Here is a 22873-nt window from a genome sequence, read left to right as displayed (position 1 = left end):
CTGTTTGGTAGTCTGCTGCATAATAAGCACCCAGCTTTAATAGGGTCTGTATCAACCAGTTGTAGTAAAAAAAAATGTGTGTGAAATCTTATGGGACTTAACTGCCAAGGTCATCAGTCCCTAAGCTTACACACTACTTAACCTAAATTATCCTAAGGACAAACACACACACACACACACACACACACACACACACACACACACACACACATGCCCGAAGGAGGACTCGAACCTCCACAGGGACCAGCCGCACAGTCCACGACTGCAGCACCTTAGACCATTCGGCTAATCCCGCGCGGCAGTTGTAGTCAGGTACTGTTGATGTGACAGTCATCTTTAACTCTTCTGCTGTAGTTTTGTAGTTCTCTATTTAGCATTAATGTACAATTTAATTTGAAATACATTATAACTTCATATATATGGATGGAGGGGACTGTCAAAATTTTAAAATTCTTTGAATTTGGTTTTATAGGATTCTCTTTGTCATAGCCTTCCAATACACCTGATTGCTTTTACTGCAGCTTCAGCAATTGGTTTATATGGGCATTTGCTGTAACACAGCATATTATTATACAGTACTGTAGATGTGGATGAATTAATCCATAGTACATCTTTAATAGTATATCTACATCAACTGTGTGAGACATTTTCTTCATTTACAATACACTGTTGTTTATTCTTAAGTGTGTCTTTCATATATGATTTGCCGAAGTCGTAAATATGTCTATTGTCAATCCTGGGAATTTTCTACTGTTAACTTTTGTTATCAGTATTCCCCCTAAGACTTATATTTAGTTCCTCTTTATTTGTTGTTCTCTGTCCAAATATTTCCATGTTAATTGTTTTCATTCATAAATAGATTGTTTTCACTTAAATATTCATTTGTCCTTTCTATGCCCATGATAGTTCTTGTTTCTAAACCATTTATTTAGCTATTACTTACTGAGAGAGATTACTCAATTGGATAGATAAAAAATCTACCTGCCAAGTGGTGGCGGAACACACACACAAAAGACTGTTGTGATTGGCAAGCTTTCAAAGCCAGTGGCTCCTTCAGGCAGAAGGGTTGAAGGGGAAGAAAGAAGGGTGAAGGAAAAGGATTGGAGAGGTCTAGGAAAAGGGGTAGATTTTGGGAAAGTCACCCAGAACTGCGGGTCAGGGGAGACTTACTGTACAGGATGAGAAGGAAAGAATCAGTCTTCATCTCTTCCTAACATCCCATCAAAGTTCCCTCAAAAGCCAATTTAACAAAATCATTTGTAGAAAAGAGAGAACAACGTGTAGAAAAGGTAAACAATATGGTGGAAACATTTTACTCTGATTTTCAATTAGTAAAGTATGGGGTAGCACAAGGCTTGATACTTAGTCCACTAATGTTTATATTATATGTGACTGACATGGCAACATTAGTAAAAGAAAATGTAATCATGTATTCCGATGATACATCTCTCAGTAACAACAAAAACAATCAATTATTGATAACATTATTTAATTGGATAGATATATGAATGAAATAGTGTTAATTAAAAAAAAATAAAAAATAAAGCTGATCATTCCCCTTGGGACCTGTGGAAGGTACATTAACTTTTTTGTTTTACTTGTAAATATTTGTCCTGTGTTACTGTTTTTCTGACATGTTCTACATTCTGGAGGACCTCCTCACTACGGATCAATTGGAATGAAAGTAAATCTAATCTAATCTAATCTTGTTGTTGATATTGTTGAGGTGGTTGCAGATCCTGTTGAAGTTTTTTCTGCTGTCAGAGTGATTAGTGCTGATGTTTGAGTTATTTCCATTGCGGTTGCAGGTCTTCCAAAAGCATAAGATTCTGCAGTCACTGGTACAACATTTTTGACAAATGAAACAGATTCAAAGTTGAACTGATTGATGTTCTTGTGTGTAGTTTGTTTGGTTCACATCACTGTTAATTCCCCAGATATCTTCTTCTCTGTTACACTGAACTATTGGTCAATTGTATTTTTCACTGTTTTGATTTATTTCCTACATTTTCTGCCTTTTTCTTTGAGATCTGCTGATCATTAGCAGTTTGTACTGTTTTAATCATTTCCTTCACTATCTCTTTTACTTTCCCTTTCTTGTTCTCCTCTCAGTAGTTTTGTGAATGGTATTTTACTTTGCTCTTGCTAGTGAGAAAAGCTAGATTTTCACATAACTGTTTCTTCCATTATCTGTTTAGGCAGAGGTCTTTTACATTCTAACCAAGAATTATGTGTTTTGAAACTGAGTTACACAAACAAATATGTGGAAGTGCCATGGGTACTTGCACTGCATCTTCCTATGCCAGTGAGTATATGGTCAAATAGAGGAGTGCTTCCTATCTGTTCACCATTTCAAATCCCTTGCCTGGTTCAAATTCATTGATGATATCTTCATAATTTTGACCCTCTGCTCTTTTCTTGAAAACTGTGACATCTACAACCAAATCTGCTTCACCTTTTCTTCTAAACTAGCTTTCTCCCTGGATAGTAATTTCCACTCTCTGTTGACACCATAAAGACCTTTGTCCATATAAAATAGTAGCATTAATAGTGCCCCCATTTTGACAGCTGTCACCTGTTCCACACGAGTCCCCATCTTACATAGTCTTGGAACTCATGGACACCACGTCTTCAGTGGGAAGCAGGAGTTATCAAAATGGGCTGTTAACCTTGACAGAGCCTTCACAGACAGATAATACCCTGCCTAGTTAGTGCAGGAATATAGTTTCTGCATTGTTCAAGTAGCACTGATAGGTGTTTCCTTCATGACCCAGTACCACCCAGAACAGAGCTTTGACTTCCTCTTGTTACACCTAAAGATGAAAATATGGCATACCAAGAATCCTACTCAAATCCCACAAAGTACTATTCCATTGTCCACACAACCTATGTAATATACTAATCCATCCTTATGTTATCCCTGGAGCAAATATTCTACTGGATGGATCATTTCGCTGTTGACAACTCATATACCCATTCACCACTCATACTGAAATCAAATTGAAGACCTTTCCTATCTAATCAGAACTAGGGAGGTATGTAAAATTATCCATATAATATGCCATACATGGTCTGATTACTTGGCAGTCTTGTGTCTGTTTGTATGGCAATTAACTAGCTGTCCTCTGCCAAATTGTCACTAACAATAAACTTCATCACCTGATTGTTGAACATGCTGCATCCCACAACACGAATGATTTCAGCAGCAGCTTCAGTATACAGTGCATTTGGAACTTCCCCTCTGCTTCTTCTCAGCATCGGCTACACTGGGCTATAGAGGTGGAACCTGTCCCTTCAGCACATACCCTGTTCTCACAGACACTTGACCTAAGTCTCTACTATTCCCTATTTTTAGTTGCCTTCTTCACTCGCCCTTGTTAGTGACCTTTTGTCTTGTGATGTTTTCCATGCTGTTCCCCTTTTTCCCACATTTGCACTCCTCTTTTCATAGTATTTCTCTCTCCTTTCTCCCATCCCTGCTCCTCTTTCTCACTTCTTCTTCGTGTTCCATCCCACCAGTTCATTGTTAGGTTATCTCTTATTATGTTCAGACAAAATAAACAGTTGTTATGTTTTGAGATTTATTTTAATGTGGAAGATAACATACACCATCTTTTGTATAGGCTAACTGAGAACAGTTGTGGGTCATCTTGGGATCAATGTCATGGCCAGGGTGCTGTTTGACATCAGAAAGTTATTATATGGGTTACAACCATGCAAAAAGTGAATATCATCTATGCTTCCTCCCTAGTTTCTGTGTTTTCTTTCCCCGTATAGCTCTTCCCCTTATTTCTGGTTATTTTATCGCAATACCTACTAGATATAATAGCTAACTCTCTACCCCCTCCCCTACAATTTTCCAGTCTTGTATATAACTAGATTTAAGATTTCATTGTTGGTACTCCACCACATCCTGTTGATATGCTGTCTCTCTCTTGGCATTTTATCTTAGGTGACTATCCTGCCCAATATCTGCATATCTGTTTCACATCTCTATTGCTAAACAAAGGAACCACTCATCCAAAGTCCTGTGATTTTTTCACCTTTGCACTGTGTTTTTTTAATTTCCTGCCATCTGAAATTAAATTCCTTTTCTGTAATTATTTGCTTCCTATTTTATTTTTAATGCCTCCATCCTATATAAACGAAACTTGTTTGAAATACTTACAATATTTTACTAAGGCCATCTTTACTTGTAACTTTCCTGAAGCCTGGCAGGAAAGCACCCTTGTAATTGCCACGTTCCACAAAAGTGTGTGTTGTGTCCCCATACTGTAAAATATTTATAAATGCAAAAGAAATTTATATATGCATTGTAGAATAACCATTGGCTGTACTTCCTATGTGAATATTAATTTTTATTACTTACTGTTTGTACTGTTGCAAATCGAACAATTCCATCATCATCACTTTCTTCCCAAATATCTTTAACAATAACTGCACCACGTTCTTTGGCTCTCTGAAAGGACACATAAAAATATAAAATCTATTGTAACTAAAACAAAATAATTTCATTATATGCTAAATGTTTCTGCAGTATACTTACCTTTACAATTGTGTCAAGATCTTCAACTGTAAATGCAACATCTTTCACTCCATCTCCATGTTTGACCAAGTGCTTGCCCATTTCTTCATTATTGGGCTCATATGCAGAAACAAATTGGAACAGGATCTGTTACAGATTAAGATGGTAATAAGCTAATTATGTTATTGTTATTTGAAATAAAATTTTATTTGTTAATGTAGTCCAGTTTCATCTATCCTTCATATTCTTCCCTTTTTGGATTTATATAGATCTTCATTTAAAATATAGACAAACGATACTGTAAATCCCTTTATAGGACATATATACTGATGCAGATAAAAGAGATAATCAAAAGGCCACAGCATCTTTATGAACTATATAAAATTTTGTGATGAAATTCAGTGTAATCTGATTGCAAATACATGAGTGAAGGTGTGCATCAGTACAAGCAAGTGCTCCCCCCCCCCCCCCCCAACCCCGCTCACACACACACACACACACACACACACACACACACACACACACACACACACACACACACAAACAATGATATTGCTTTAAGAACAAATTCTCATTGACCTGAGGCAGGGATGGCTAAAACTTCTGCATGATTGCAGTTTTCCCACTCACGGGCTAAATTCTGTTACCTGACTGCACACTTCCCCACTATCATGCCTTGCTTTCTGAGTGGGAAGAGGGGAAAATTGAATTTGCCACATTCAGATGGCAATGCAGATGTGCAAGGAACACTGAACGTCTTCCAAGTGGTCTGGTTACATATTTCATAACAATTCGGGGTAGGAATTAAAATCCATGGAGAAGACATAAAAACTTTGAAGTTCATTGATGACATTGTAATTCTGTCAGCGGCATCAAAGGACAGTGTCTTAAAAGGAGGATATAAGATGAACATCAACAAAAGCAAAATGAGGACAGTGGAATGTAGTCGAATTAAATTGGGTGATGCTGCGGGAATTAGATTGGGAAATGAGACGCTTAAAGTAGTAAATGCGTTTTACTATTTGGGGAGTAAAATAACTGATGATGGTCGAAGTAGAGAGGATATAAAATGTAGACTGGCAATGGCAAGGAAAGCGTTTCTGAAGAAGAGAAATTTGTTAACATCGAGTATAGATTTAAGTGTCAGGAAGTCGTTTCTGGAATTATTTGTATGGAGTGTAGCCAGGTATGGAAGTGGAACATGGACGATAAATAGTTTAGACAAGAAGAGAATAGAAGCTTTCGAAATGTGGTGCTACAGAAGAATGCTCAAGATTAGATGGGTAGATCACATAACTAATGAGGAGGTATTGAATAGAATTGGGGAGAAAAGGAGTTTGTGGCACAACTTGACTAGAAGAAGGGATCGGTTGGTAGGACATGTTCTGAGGCATCACGGGATCACCAAGTTAGTATTGGAGGGCAGTGTGGAGGGTAAAAATCATAGAGGGAGACCAAGAGATGAATACACTAAGCAGATTCAGAAGGATGTAGGTTGCAGTAGGTACTGGGAGATGAAGAAGCTTGCACAGGATAGAGTATCAGGGAGAGCTGCATCAAACCAGTCTCTGGACTGAAGACCACAACAACAACAACAACAACAACAGCAACAACACAGATTACAAACAAAAAAAGCTTTAATATTCGGAATGAAGTTTTCACTCTGCAGCAGAGTGTGCACTGGTATGAAACTTCCTGGCAGCTTAAAACTGTGTGCCAGACCGAGACTCAAGCTCAGGACTTTTGCCTTTCAAAGGCAAGTGCTCTATGGACTGAGCTACTCAAGCATGACTCACGACCCCTGCTTATAGTTTCACTTCTGCCAGTAGCTAATATCCTATATTCCAAACTTCACAGAAGTTCTTCTGTGAAACTTGCAGGACTGGCACTCCCAAAAGAAAAAAATATTGCAGAGACACTGCTTAGCCACAGCCTGGGAGCTGTTTCCAGAATCAAATTTTCTCTCTGCAGCAGTGTGTGCTGATACAAAACTTCCTTGCAAGACTCAAACTCAGGACCCTTGCCCTTCGCAAAGATCTTGAGTTCGAATCGTGGTCTGGCATGCAGTTTTAATCTGCCAGAAAGTTCTAGCTTCAGTATTATTTAATGTTTTTGCTTTAGTGAAGACATAATGAAATTTATAATTGTTACAGACTATTGGCATATGGACAGACACAGAGCTTTTTGCAAATTATTGGCACACTGGTTGCCATATAATTGATCAATTCCATAATCAAAAACGCCTTTCATACATATATGTAATCAAAATATTATATCATGTTTGCAACCCCATTATGGAGAAGTGGAAAGTCTTCCTGAGGAAAAGAACTTAGAGGCCTGGGATAGTTTCATCCTTAACAAATTTACCTTCTATACAGAAATATCACTGCAGATCAGTTGGTACCATCTGCATATGTACAGAGGCACTTTCTCCTGAAACAGCAAACAGTCTCAAAAACAGCTAAGTAACAGATGTAAGACTGGCATTGTCCTCAAAACATTCAGAAATCTATTCCTGTAATTCTTTCATTGCCACAATGAATTCCTCAAAATTGCACTTTCCTTAATGCCAGCAAGCTCAGAGAAATGGATAATTATTTGTCAGAAGTTGCCCCTTCCAGAAAGTGATTTTATTTTTAAATTTATCCTCACCAAATCAGAAGTAAGTTGTTTCTCAACTTGCAAAGTTTTATTGTGGGTAGTTTGCAGCCAAGTCTACTTAAAGTGAGAGGTCTGCAATTCATTCTGGATGTTCTAATTTTCATTCCTGCTCTCCTTTTTCCATAAAAAACTGAACAATAAACGGTCTTAAATTGAAAAATTGTTCCAGGCATGCACCTTGACTTAACCAAAATTCTTTGCAGTAATATCCAGGGCGAGTTGCTAAAAGGCCGAGTTGCTAACTATTGCCATCAAGAATAACTCTGAAAGTATGATAGGAGCTGAAAAGTCTATGGGACAAAAGTTGCAAGGGACAACAGGGGCCATGATATGATGTTGGTTTTTGATTGCTAGTTGGGGTCGCTTCAGAGATATGAAGGTCAACTTTGTTTTCTTAAAGGGGATGCTATAGTTTGGTACTTATTTTATGATTGTGGCTATCGAGACGAATCCAATGATGTGTAACTGTAAGGTCTTTGAAGGTCAACAAAGGTCACAAGGGAGGCGTGAATGTCCATTTACAGAATGTCAAACAACGGAAAATCCAGGATGGAATGTAACAATACCAGAGAAGGAAAGTTGCTTGAATGAAATGACTCTGAGCACTATGGGACTTGACATCTGAGGTCATTAGCCCCCTAGAACTTAGAACTACTTAAACCTAACTAACCTAAGGACATCACACACATCCATGCTCGAAGCAGGATTTGAATCTGCGACCATAGCGGTCGCGCGGTTCCAGACTGAAGCGCCTAGAACCGCTCGGCCACACCGGCCGGCGGAAAGTTGCTACTCGCCATATAGCGGAGATGCTGAGTTGCGATAGGCACAACAAAAAGATTCACACAATTATAGCTTTTGGCCATTAAAGCCTTTGTCAGCAGTAGATATACACACACACACACACACACACACACACACACACACACACACACACACACACACACAGTCTCAGAGAGCTGACCAAATGAGTGGTGTGTGTGTGTGTGTGTGTGTGTGTGTGTGTGTGTGTGTGTGTCCAAAAGCTATAATTGTGTGGATCTTTTGGTTGTGCCTATCGTGACTCAGCATCTCTGCTATATGGTGAGTGAGTAGCAACTTTCCTTCTCTGGTATTGTTAAATTTACAGAATGCGTTTGAAATGATGACCATTGGTATCAATGCTGTACTGCAATCTTCTTATCATGGGTTGAGTTGTATTCCTTATCACATCTGCACTTATCGAAGCACATGCTCTGACAATTCTCTCTCGCATATCTTCAGGTGCAGTTGGAATATTTTTATAAACAATGTCTTTTACGAATCCCCTCAAGAAAAAATCCAGAGGCGTCAAGTCTGGCGAACAAGCTGGCCATGACACATCTCCTCCGTGTCCAATCCAACAATTTGGGAATTGTCTCCGCAACTCATTTCTAGCCATCAGCGAAAAATGTGCTGGACACCCATCGTATTGATACTACATTCAGTTCCTTGTTCCTAATGGCATTTCTTCCAATAACAGACCTTATGTTTCTTGCAGGAATGTGGTGTACTTCCTACCATTAAGATTTCCTTCTATGAAATAGGGGCCTATAATTCCGTGCTCCAGAATCCCACACCATACATTCACCAACCATGGTTTTTGGTGTGCAACTTGCCACAGCCAACATGGATTTTCAGTTGCCCAGTAATGAAGGTTATGCAAATTAACATTTCCATGGTTCATAAATGTAGCCTCAGCAGTGAATAAAATCAAATTAATAAACGTGTCATCCCTCTGCATCTGAAGTTGAGCCCATCGGCAGAATTCAATGCGACACATACAATCCATACCTGTGAATTCTTGGTGGAGACTGATATGGTAAGGATGATATTTATGGGGATGCAGAATACAAACAACACTATTCTGGCTCATGCCAGATTCATTTACGAATTGACGTGAACTAACTCAAGGATCTCGAACCACAGTGGCAAGAGTATTAATTTTCATTTCCTCGTTAGTAACTTTCCTTTGCAGGATATGTTTCTGATGCATTAAAGGTCCAGTTATTCTCAATTTATCATACACATATTTAAATATACATCATGTGGGGTGAGTATGTTGAGGATACCTTTCAGTGTATAAGTCTCTAGCTCTCACTGAATTTTGTCGGCTTTTTCTGTAAATGAGAAGCATATCAACTTGTCCTTTGAAGGAATACATCATTCACATTCACATGATTCGACAATACTAGTCTTACCATTCCTATTAGTGTTGTATTGCAAAATCGTTGAATGGAGTTTACATGTCAATTGCATGTTAGATGGATAGACCATATTCAGTGAATATTTTGCTATTTGCACAATATGCGAGAGAGAATTGTCAGAGATGTGCTTTGATAAGTTCTGAAGCGATAAGGAATACCACTCAATCCATGATAAGAAGATTTGCAGCACTGCACTGATACCAGTGGTCATCACTTCGAACACCCTCTGTAAATGGATATTCATGCCACCTTTTTGACCTTCATTGAACTTCAAAGACCTCACTGTTACACATCATTGGATTCATCTTGATAGCCGCTATCAGAAAATAAGTATCAAACTATAGCATCCTATTAAAAAAAAGTTGACCTTCACATATCTGATATGACCCCACCTAGCAACAAAACACCAACATCGTATCAGGGCCCCCCTTGTCCCACGCAACATTTGACCCACAGACTTTTCAGCTACTATCATACTTTTGGAGTTATTCTAGGTGGCAATAGTTAGTGACTCACCCTGTAAAATGTATACTCTTCCTTTCAATAGTTACAACTGAGGATCTAGTAACACTTGCGACTCCAGAAAATTTACTGTTTCTGCCACCAATTTCATCACATGCACCATGCTTGTAAATTTAGCAAAAAGTGCTGCTTCATATATGGAACAATAAACCCCATATGATTTTTTGGTCAGTTGTTGCAATTTTTTGCTTTTTCATCATCAACTAAATCTATAAATTCTTTCTGCATGGTGTTGTAATGCCATTCCATAGTAAATCTGTGTTACCCATTGATTCTGCAAATACATAACAGATATTGAAAATTATCATCCTTTCCTTCTGTGTTTGCCATTCATTTTTATGTTGGGATGATAGATCACAACACTGCCTCTTTTTGTGCAAACAACCATTTGATCTATGAACTTCCTTTATACCATGATTAAATAGCAAAAGATACATAGCACAGACACCGTTATTCTGTGGAACTGAAGAAAATCATTCTGCCTGCAAAATGCCACACCAAATGTCACAAGGAATTATGGCACATTGCACTGGTAAATGAAATGTTGCATTGTACTGAGCAGTTCTGAGAAGGACATGGCAAAGCTGAGACAGGCTGAGCCTTAGTCTGCACATGTGCAGCACGACATACTGACTATGATGTAAGGCTTCTATATGAATGGAAAAAAGTTCACTGAGAAGTGACAGGTTCTGAAGTTCTGTATAAGAACTACTGTCATAATAAATCTTCCTACACACTACATTTTATGCTTATGGTGAGAATGGCAATACTACATGCATGAATTATATTATGTGCATGAATTTTGATTCACATTCTTATGACAGTGCAACTACAACTGCACTGACATACATTATCAATTACACACAGAAAATGAAAGCAAACACATTCTGACTAAATGGGGAGATATGGTACTTAGTCTAGTCATTTAACACAAAAGTTCTGAAAAATTCCAGTCAGCAGAAGATAAATAAAGTTATCTTGGCAATGTCAGATGTGAAAAATTGTGTGAGAGATGTATACAAATGAAAATAATCAATTATTGATAGTATAATGTAAATCGATAGATAAAAAATCTACTCACCAAGCAGTGGCAGGAGAACACACACACAAAAAGGTTTAACTTTTACAAGCTTTCAGCATCAGTGGCTTCTTCTTCTGGCAGATAAGTTGCAGGGGAAGGAAGAGTGGTGAAAGGAAAGGACTGGAGAGGTTTACAAAAAGGGGTAGAGTTCAGAAAAGTCACCCAGAGCCCCAGGACATGGAAGACTTGCCGGATGGGATGAGAAGGAAAGACTAATTGTTGGGAACTGCACCAGACGAGGTTTGAAAACCTGAGAGCTTAAAGGTGGAAGACAGGGTAATATGCAAGATTGAGATAACTACTAAAACATTGTGCATGAGGTAATAAGAGTGAAAAGCTAAGTACATTGTATGTAACAGAGGTGGGAGTGGGGTCGGTGAAAAATAGACAGGTCAGAAAATGAAAGATGTAAAAACATAAAATGGAGTGAAGAAAGAAGCAGTTACTGTGAAAAAATGATGGAACAGAATGAATTAAAGTAAATTAAGGCAGAAAGATGCAAGAACCACGGAAAGCTGTAGCGCTAGTTCTCACGTGCGGAGTTCTGAGAAATTGTGTCTGGAGGAAGAATCCAGATGGGGTGTGTGTGGTGAAACAAGCACTGAGGTCATGGCTGTCACGTTGTAGAGCATGCTCTGCAACAGGACATTGTGTGTTGTCGGTATACATCCTCTGCCTATGTCCATTCATCCTGACTGATAACTGGCTGGTAGTCATGCCGATGTAAAAGGTTGAACAGCATTTACATAACAGGTGGTATACAACATATATCGTTTCACAGGTGGCTCTCCCTTTGACAGTATATGGTTTGCCACTTGCAGGGCTGGAATAAGTGGTGGTAGGAGAAAGCATAGGGCAAGTCTTGTAGTGGGGCCAGTCACAGGGTTAGGATCCATAGGGTAGGGAGATGGGTGAAGAAAGAGCATAGGGTCTGACAAGGATATAGCAGAGATTGGGAGGGCAACGAATAGCTAATCTAGATGCGGTGGGCAAAATCTCTGACAGAATGGATCTCACTTTGGGGCATAATTTTAGGAAGAAATCATGGCCTTCTTGAAGAAGATGATTAATACATTCAAGACCAGGATAATACTGGGTAACAAGTGGTCTGCTCCAAAGCTGTTTTTTGGAGTGATCAGCAGTACAAGAAATCGATGTGATGGCCAGGGATATCTGCTTTTGTACTAGGCTGTTGGGATAATTTCGTCCAGTGAAAGCTGAGGTCAGAGTGGTGATGTATTGTTGGAAAGTTTCTTAATCAAAAGAAATATGTTTGCCTCAAATGTTGAGGCTGTGTGGGAAGAACCCTTTGACATGGAAAGGATGGCAACTGTCAAAATGTAAGTACTGTTGTTTTTTAGTAGGTTTAATGTGGACGGGAGTGTGTAGCTGGCCTTAGTGAGGATGATATCAACATTAGGGAAAGTGGCATGGGATTCGGAATAGGACAATGTGGAATTTAACTTGGAAGAGGTATTTAGAGATTCCAGGAATTTCATCAGGACAGCCTCACCATGAGTCCATATGGTAAAGATGTCATCAGTGTATCTAAATCAAACCAGAGGCTGAAAACTTATGGATCCCAGGAAAGCCCCCTCCAAGCAACCTATGAAAAAGTTGGCATAGGAAGGAGTCAACCTGGTTCCCAGGTCACAGCACTTATGTATTTTTATGTCTACCCCTCAAAAGTGAAGTACTTGTTGATGAGTATAAAGTCGATTAAGATGAACAAGAAGGATGTCGTAGGTTTTGAATCACATGGATGTTGACTGAGGAAATGATCAGCAGCAGACAGACAATCTACATGGGGGATGGTGGTATAGAGGGAGATGGCACCAATGGTGATGAGCAAGGTGTGTGGTGGGAGTGGACGGGCACCGATTTCAGACTATCTAGGAAATAGTTGGTATCTTTAATACTGAAGGAAAGGTTTTGTACTGTGGGTTGCAGGTGTTGACCAACTAAGGCAGGTATACATTTAGTGGGTGCTTTGAAGCCAGCAACTATAGAACGACAGGGATAACTGGGCTTGTGGATCTTAGGAAGAAGGCAAAAGGAGGGGTAGGAAGTTCTATGGATTCAGGTGTAAATCCTTGTGAGGGGCCTAAGACTTTTAGGAGGGACTCCAAGCTAGTCTGCCATCAAGATCCGATTGCTGTAATTTAAACTGACCTCTGTCCCTCCTAAAAACCTCAGGCCCCTCACAAGAACTTATACTTCAATCCATAGAACTTCTTAATCCACCTAAACCACACACCCCACCTTTCTTCTTACTCACCTTAACCAACTTTATACTTACCAACAAGTACTTCACCTTTGAGGGGCAGACATACAAGCAGATCAGGGGTATGGCCATAGGAACCAGGATGGCTCCTTCCTAAGCCAACCTTTTCATAGGTTGCTTGGAGGGGGCTTTCCTGGGATCGATAAGTCTTCAGCCTGTGGTTTGGTTTAGACACATTGATGACGTCTTTGCCATATGGAGTCGTGGTAAGACTGACCTGTTAAAATTCCTGGAATCTCTTAATACCTTTTCCCAATTAAATTTTGCACGGTCCTATTCCAAAGCCCATGCCACTTTCCTTGATGTTGATCTCATCCTCATCAAGGTCAGCTACGCACTACTGTCCACATTAAACCTACTAACAAGCAACAGTACTTACATTTTGACAGTTGCCACCCTTTCTATCTCCAATGTTCCCTTCCATACAGCCTCAGCATTCAAGGGAAATATATTTGTTTGGATTAAGACTCTTTCCAGCAATACACCACCACTCTCACCTCAGCTTTTACTGGAGATAATTATCCCAACAGTCTAGTTCAAAAGCAGATTTCTCAGGCCATCACATTCAATCCTTGTACTGTTGATCCCACCAAAAAATAACCTTGGAGCACACCACTAGTCACCCATTATTATCCTGGCCTTGAATGTACACTCCTGGAAATTGAAATAAGAACACCGTGAATTCATTGTCCCAGGAGGGGGAAACTTTATTGACACATTCCTGGGGTCAGATACATCACATGATCACACTGACAGAACCACAGGCACATAGACACAGGCAACAGAGCATGCACAATGTCAGCACTAGTACAGTGTATATCCACCTTTCGCAGCAATGCAGGCTGCTATTCTCCCATGGAGACGATCGTAGAGATGCTGGATGTAGTCCTGTGGAACGGCTTGCCATGCCATTTCCACCTGGCGCCTCAGTTGGACCAGCGTTCGTGCCGGACGTGCAGACCGCGTGAGACGACGCTTCATCCAGTCCCAAACATGCTCAATGGGGGACAGATCCGGAGATCTTGCTGGCCAGGGTAGTTGACTTACACCTTCTAGAGCACGTTGGGTGGCACGGGATACATGCGGACGTGCATTGTCCTGTTGGAACAGCAAGTTCCCTTGCCGGTCTAGGAATGGTAGAACGATGGGTTCGATGACGGTTTGGATGTACCATGCACTATTCAGTGTCCCCTTGACGATCACCAGTGGTGTACGGCCAGTGTAGGAGATCGCTCCCCACACCATGATGCCGGGTGTTGGCCCTGTGTGCCTCGGTCGTATGCAGTCCTGATTGTGGCGCTCACCTGCACGGCGCCAAACACGCATACGACCATCATTGGCACCAAGGCAGAAGCGACTCTCATCGCTGAAGACGACACGTCTCCATTCGTCCCTCCATTCACGCCTGTCGCGACACCACTGGAGGCGGGCTGCACGATGTTGGGGCGTGAGCGGAAGATGGCCTAACGGTGTGCGGGACCGTAGCCCAGTTTCATGGAGACGGTTGCGAATGGTCCTCGCCGATACCCCAGGAGCAACAGTGTCCCTAATTTGCTGGGAAGTGGCGGTGCGGTCCCCTATGGCACTGCGTAGGATCCTACGGTCTTGGCGTGCATCCGTGCGTCACTGCGGTCCGGTCCCAGGTCGACGGGCACGTGCACCTTCCGCCGACCACTGGCGACAACATCGATGTACTGTGGAGACCTCACGCCCCACGTGTTGAGCAATTCGGCGGTACGTCCACCCGGCCTCCCGCATGCCCACTATACGCCCTCGCTCAAAGTCCGTCAACTGCACATACGGTTCACGTCCACGCTGTCGCGGCATGCTACCAGTGTTGAAGACTGCGATGGAGCTCCGTATGCCACGGCAAACTGGCTGACACTGACGGCGGCGGTGCACAAATGCTGCGCAGCTAGCGCCATTCGACGGCCAACACCGCGGTTCCTGGTGTGTCCGCTGTGCCGTGCGTGTGATCATTGCTTGTACAGCCCTCTCGCAGTGTCCGGAGCAAGTATGGTGGGTCTGACACACCGGTGTCAATGTGTTCTTTTTTCCATTTCCAGGAGTGTATTTATCAGCTTCTTGGACGAGGCCATAACTTCCTAAAATCATGCCCTGAAATCAGATCCATTCTGTTTGGGATTTTACCCACCACACCAAAAATAGCTTTTCATGGCCCTCCCAGTCTCCACTATATCCTTGTCAGACCCCATCTCCCTACCTGATGGCTCCTACCCCTGTGACCAGTCCCACTTCAAAACTTACCCTATGTACCCTCCTAACACCACTTATTCCTGCAAGTGGCAAAAATGTACTATCAAATATAGAGCCACTTTCGAAATGACACATGTTGTATACCAGCAGTTATGTAAACTCTGTTCAGCCTTTTACATTGGCATGACTACCACCCAGTTATCAGTCAGGATGAATGGGCATAGGCAGAGGATGTATACTGGCAACACACAATAACCTGTTGGAGAGCATGCTTTACAACATGACAGTCATGACCTCTTTGCCTGTATCACCACATGCACCAGATTCTTTCCCCAGACACAAGTTTGTCAGAATTCCGCAAGTGGAAACTAGCACTACAACATGTCCTTGTTTCTCACCACGCATCTGGCCTTAATTTATGTCAGTTCCTTCTGTCTCAGCATTTCTTCACAGTAACTGCTCCTTTCTTCACTCTGTTTTAGTTTTCTACATCTTTCATTTTCTGACCTTTCTATTTTTCGCTGTCCCCCCCGCAACCTCTGATACATACACTGCACTTAGCTTTTCACTCTTTCACTCTTATTAACTGTTGTATGATGTTTTGGTAGTATTCTGTCTTCCATACTACCTCGTCTTCCATCTTTAAGCTCTCAGATTTTCAAATCCCGTCCGGTGCAGCCCTCAACAATCAGTCTCTCCTTGTCATCCTGTCTGGTAAGTCTCCCCTGACCTGGGGTTCTTGATGACTTTTCTGAACTGTATCCCTTTCCTTAAGCCTTTCCAGTCCTTTTCCTTTACCCCTCTTTTTTCCTCTTCAGCTCTTCTGCCAGAAGAAGGAGCCACTGGCTCTGAATACTTAAAAAGTTAGACCTTTCTGTGTGCATATTCTCCTGCCACTGCTTGGTGAGTAGGTTTTTTATTCATCCATTTAACTTATATTGACAATATACAAAGAAACATCAAAAACTGTAGGCTCAAGTAATGGATCGTATAGCTGCAAACACACTCATCAGGTTATAAGAGTCTTGTGTGCCAATCATAACTTAATCCTATTTATAGCAGAAAAAATATGTTACGCAACTTACCTTATTTTGTTTTACAACATGGGCTGCAACTTTTCTAGATCCTGTTTCAAGCCCTTTGTATGCAACTGGCTCAAACCCTAGCCGGGTACAGTAGTAACTGGCAGCCTGAAAATATGTCAATGAAAAGCAGATTCTTTACAATATAGAACAACTAAATTGTGAAACATGAATGGGATAGTTGACATATGTGGCAGTAACCAAAACCCTGTTAACCTCACACTGATTACTGCACTATTATATTCTTTCATATTTACATTATCTTTCTTATCTCCTTATATGAGGAAGAACCTTCAATAAGAAGGAATGGTTTGGTAATAAATTGGAAAATCAGATCAATTCTGGTAACCTGTCTGTTGTTTGCAAATATTAATACTAACTATTGTTATTTCTGTGATATGAAATAAATGATTCAAACAAAGTGTCCACCATGCTAATAACTTGAATAGTTTGGGTTTTCTTTTTTTTAATCAGAAACATCTTTATCAATACTCTTTTGACCACGATAAATCTATATCTCTGCACATCTGTTCAGTTCACTGTGTCTCTGATCATGAATTAGACAATGCAGCTTTTGTAGGTTGTTCAATCTGTACCTTTGACTCAAAGGGTCATTTCAAGCTTAATGGTGTGCACATTGTCACTTTACTGTAAGGAGAGTTGTCAACATGGGAAGGTGCCTGTTGTATTGGCTTGTACCACAGTGACATTATTAGAACATTCAACCACTGTCATGAAACACAAAACATTGAAGATGTGCCTCACTGTGGTTGCCCACTGTTGATAACACCAGCAAATGACCACTACCTACAAACTGCGACTTGTAGGTATCCCAAGGAGAATGCAACACAACAGCACACTATACCCAGGCCACTGAAATGTGTCACTTGACAGCTCATGAGTAGTTGGCTATACTGCAATTGCGAGGTTCCAATAGCTGCCATCACACATGTCCACAGCTCTGAAGTATGTTTTGGAAAAGTAAGTTGCAATCAACATGTATATAAGCCGTCGCATAATAATATATACATAAGTACAACAATGTACATTTTTCTAACAATGGAGAGAACAATGATGTAGAAAAAGTGTTTGATAGGGTATGAAACTGCAAATAAACAACACCCGAAGTTAATGACAATGTCTGTGAGAAGCCGACCCAAACTGTTACAGTAATAGCTGCGTGTAAAATGTCGTATAATATTGTGAACCTAAGCATACCAAAAAAATGCTATCCACAATCGTAGAATGAAATAAAGAAAAAGATGAATAGCTTACTCGGTTGCAGGAAGTAAGAATATATTCTGTATACATTTGCACCCACCAATTTACATTGTCAGTGGCTCAATTCCAGCCAGTTCTCCTTCACTATCACCAGCATTGGCATCAAAACTATCATCATCTTCTTCTTCTTCTTCTTCTTCTTCTTCAAGAGAAATCATTAATTTTTCATTCTCATTTAAAATTTCAGTATATCCAATGTGGATGACGAACTGCGACTCTGATTTAATGTGGCTTTTAACTGGTAATAAATATGCATTTATAATTCCATCAGGAGTCAGTGCTTCTCTAACATGCTTGCCAACATGGCCTACTTTGTTCCTCCATGAGATGGTGTTTACAGTAGGGAGCCCTTCACATAGCAGCCTTTCCACTTCTGTTGTTGTAAATGACTTGTTATTATTTCTAATGTAAGCCATGGCATCACTCCAAACGAATTCATTTGGGTTGAAATGGCAGTGATAAGGCGGTAGCCTAATTACTATATGATCCTGTTTCCTTGCAATTTCATCTACAACATATGTAGGCATCACAGGCTTAGTTTGTTTTACAAGGCAGTATAACAGAGGCTTTGTCATGCTCATGCCCACAGCAATATCTCTCACCTGTACCCACTGCACCATAATTTCTTTGCAGTCGGTAGTTGTTGAAGTTTTGCATAATACCACCTAATGGTAAGGTAATTATCAATTACAAACACTATCAGAACATTAAACCGGAGCAGCAAATTTTTAAACCACTGCAGAAATCACGGGTGGGCTATATCCTCGAGGTAGTTGTATTTTTTCTCGATTAAAAAACTAAAAGTCCTTCACACACAAAACTGTTTGAAGAACCTGCATGGGCCACTATTGGATCTTCTTTCTGTTAGCTGATGGTCGCTGCTCTTCTGAGTGCCCTCTGTCCAGCATTGAACACCTGCTTCTTCAATTGAGCCAGGCTTCATCGAACCATATAATTGAATCGATATCCTTTCTTACAATTTTATGCAAGAAAACACCATGAGCTGCAACAACATGAGCTTTTTCAAGTAACAGTTTTCATCCATCTAACTTTTTAAAGTGAAAGCCCTTACCTTTTAACACCATTCTAAATGACATTTTCCCCCTTGAGAAAAGTTCACAGTCTTTTAAAGAAATAAGTAGCTTCATTATTGTGGGGTATTCTTTCCTACTGTAATATCCATAAATGTGCCAATGAACTGCATCAGTTTGGAACCTTGCAAGTCTTGAAGTAGTATCCACTTCCTTATAACAGTTCTTTGGCTGAGTCCTAGAGTTTTTGAGGTACACTCTAAAACTTTTATCAGCAGGAATCGACATGTGCCCCTGAACAGATGCAAATTATTTTACTTGCTCATAAAACTCATGTGTCTTTCATAGCTATTCCAAAGCCTGATTAATTATTGGCACTCCATGATGCAAGGGGTTGTCACTTGGAGAACTACATCATTTTGGTGTCATTCTTTAATAAACAGAACTATAGTCAAGGCAGTAACACAACATCGTACAACTATACAGAAGCAGACAGTCACACACTAATACACAGTGTCTACACAGAAGCTGGCAACATGGTAGCATCAAAGCCAGACAAGGATTTTGTTGCTGCACTGTAATTGGTTCACATGTTGCAGCACCTCACATTTCACGTTTGTTTGTCACTCATACGACCATCTTTACAGCTCTTGTTGAGTGACCTTGAAGTGATACATTGCAGCGGCCCAGGTAGACCTTTCTGGAGGCCACTGACAGTGCTGAGTCAACGAAGACAGTATGCAACAAATGTCACACAATTAATTTAACCTCTAGGTATCCATTATGAGCAATAGTACAAACTCTGCTGCCACCATGGCATGTGAAAAAGGTGGAGTAGGGAACACCTTGAATGGAACCTGATTCAACAGTATTGGGTTCTCTTCACAGATGAGTGCAGGATTTGTATGATTTTTTGTAATCACTGTAGAAGATGGAGGCAGTCAATGCATGTCCTAGGCATGCAAATTGATGGTTGAGGATGGAAGTGAATCAGTAATATTCTGGGAAGATATTGTTGGGCACCTGTCACCATTATTCAAGGCAAACTGAGGGCTGTCAATATCAGGACAGGAGCCTCCAGTCTATTGTGCAGTCATTCAGTTAATTTTTTATCAAAGGGTTGGTGTTTCAATGCAGTAATGCATGAGTACACTGCACCCACCTTTTAAACATATTCCTTCAAGGGGCCACAATCATCTGAGTGGAATGGCCTGTGTGTCTGCTGACATGAGCCTGACTGAGCAAGCTTTGGTCCAGTTGAAATTTGATTGCATCTTCACGGGAATTCCCCCCATGCACTGGATAATTTCAGTAGGACTGCTGTCAAGCAGTGAAACAATCTTGAGCAGCAGTGTCTCAATAACTTTGTTGACACATGTCAAGGAGAATCCAAGCATGTTGTAGTGCATGGGCTGGAGCTACAGGATACTGAATGTTACCAGCCGTCAGATTTTACTTTCAAAGATGTGCACTTTTGAACATACTGCCAAGTAATGTAGCTCAATGAAACTTTGACCATATATAGAAATACCTGCTACAGTGTAATGCAAAAGATAACTGAAAGAAATATGCAATGAAACAAACAGAAATGTGTAATACCACAACCCTTTTTGGGATCCTGTATCCTCTTCCAGTCTCATTCCCACTCTCCCGAAGAGAGTATATGTGTAACATCAGTGATTTACACCAATTTGAACTGCTGCTTTGATTTTGTCTTTTCTTATTATCTGCATTCGAATACACCAAAGATTTTTTTTTTTTTTTTGCATCAAATTAATAATTTGCACTAATTTAAGCTATTGTTTTGACATTGTTTACTTTGGCCCTCACCAGTATGGAGAATGAAGGAAACATGTTGCATTAAATGTTAAAGTGCCATCACAAACAATACAAACTACAGGCACATGGTAGGAATAAATTTGCTGTTGTAATTATGAAGTAATTAACGATTAAAGCTCCAATATTTCTAGTCATCAGACACCTGCAGAGAAGAAGTAGAGGTACTATAGAAGAATACCACGAGAAGAGAAGGGAAGTAGATAAGGAATGTAGGAGGAAAAAGAGATAATTTGAAAAAATCGTGGATTGATGAGTTAGAAGAGAGAAATGCTGGTCAAGAAACAAGGAAATTCTATATGAGAAGAATTCCAACCTAGAGAATTTTTCTGTAAAGATAAGGAGGGAAATCTGATTGGAGGAAAAGATCAGATTTTAGAGTCTGCTGCCTTGGGCAACAATATATTTATGATAGAGCTCGTTGAACTAGGTTGTGGTTTTTCTTGCTAATGCAAGACACATTAATCAGACATGTTATCCAACCCTTGTCCCTGGTACTGTTTCACTTGTTCCAGGAGAAGACAACACTAAAAATATGGGAGCAATATGTTTAAGAAGAGTTAAATTTTTCATCAATGCTGTTGCTCTGTAAATCTTTCTTAACTATTCCACACTTATGGTTTTTCCAGCCTTCATGAATCATTGTTTATGATTCTGTTACACACTAAATTCCTTTTATGATCAGAGAGTAACTGACATGTTTTCTACCAACATTTGACTGTCTTGGTCAGATAAGTATTTGCTATCACTTTTACATCTAAATCGCTAAATGGATCACAGTCTAAAAAGAAGTTGTTATGATTATTGCAGTGTAATTTTAATCATATTTTGAAGCTTTAAAATAAAAAAACAATACAGACATTTTAGGTGTCCTCAATTGGTAAGATAAGAGAGAAAATCAATATTAAAGTACCAACGAATAATGTGAGTTTCCAGTTAAGTCAGCATAATCTCTTTAACAAATTCTCTAACTGCTTTATGAAACTTAATACAGTACTTGCTTGTTGTAATGTTCCAAACTTGTTTTTACTGCTAATATACATCTTCTAAGCTTAATTAATCCCTGTAGCCACAGTAGCTGCTCATGACTCAAAATCACACTGTTGGATGCAATTCTGCTTTTCATGTATTTAAGACATGAGAACACAGATTATCTCTAACTTCTTTTGTCTGTTGGGTATCAGCATCATTAGAGTTAGGGTGTGAATGTGACTGCTCTGAGAAGTATTCCACACAGGTTACATTTTCAGTAGTATACGGTAGTATTTGTACACCCACATATGCAGTCAGTGGTGTAGCAACTGATGTATTTTTGATATCACAGAGAAACTTACATTGAATAAATATTTAAGGAAATTAACTTTCAAGCATTCATTGTTCATATTGTTTTATCTTCAGATGACATTACATTGGCATTTGATTTGTCTAATGTTGAAGTGAGAGAGATACGAGGTAAAAAGTTTCTTTCTTCACTGCTCATTATGAATAACTGAGTGAGAAAGAGAACTGCTCCAAACTGTCACAAATATTATTGCATTAGCCTTGTCTAAAATACTCAAGATACCCTGCATATTTCATTGCATTTATACAATGTACTACATATACAGAGTATTTTCTTTTATTTGTGTATGGATGCCACATGGTGATCAGAAAACTGTCAGAACTATTAACATGTGTTTTTCAAAAACCACTGTTGTAACACAGCATTCAGAGATCTGCTCAACATAATATTCACTAAGCCTTAAGACTTTAATTCATCACGTTCTAAGGATCTGATTTATTTTCAGAAAATCAAGTTCTGTATTACCATCAACAGCAGTTGCAGCTGACACGTCTTAAACTTTATCATTTGTATAAGGATAACAGCAAAAAATCTATACGAAGTGAGAAATTTATAATTACAACACTATGGACAAGGAAAACATCATCATCATCATCATCACCATCAACATCATCATCACCATCATCAGCCAGTTCTGTCACTTAATGATGTGGCCTCTTTGAGTCAGTGTGTAACAAAGCATTCCAGTAAGATCTTTCGTTTCTTCCAATCCTGAGCTTCCCGTTGCCAATCGAATCCCACTGTCTTCCTTATATCTTTGTCCCATCTGTCTGGTAGTCTACCTCT

At 39.9% G+C, this 22873-nt stretch overlaps 1 protein-coding gene across 1 annotated transcript in view; it reads right to left on the bottom strand.

The window, feature by feature from the left end:
* Positions 1-22873, bottom strand: part of LOC126199381 (4-hydroxyphenylpyruvate dioxygenase) — a 140782-nt gene that overhangs the window by 17058 nt on the left and 100851 nt on the right. Inside the window, exons 4-7 of the mRNA XM_049936302.1 lie at positions 16601-16705; positions 4547-4672; positions 4370-4459; positions 4169-4272 (exon numbers count right to left, since the gene is read on the bottom strand). Coding sequence (XP_049792259.1) covers positions 4169-4272; positions 4370-4459; positions 4547-4672; positions 16601-16705 — 425 coding nt within the window. The remainder of the gene's footprint in view (positions 1-4168; positions 4273-4369; positions 4460-4546; positions 4673-16600; positions 16706-22873) is intronic.

Source organism: Schistocerca nitens, chromosome 1 (assembly GCF_023898315.1).
Source record: "Schistocerca nitens isolate TAMUIC-IGC-003100 chromosome 1, iqSchNite1.1, whole genome shotgun sequence".
Lineage (NCBI taxonomy): Eukaryota > Metazoa > Arthropoda > Insecta > Orthoptera > Acrididae > Schistocerca > Schistocerca nitens.
This window is presented reverse-complemented; position numbering and strand designations above follow the sequence as displayed.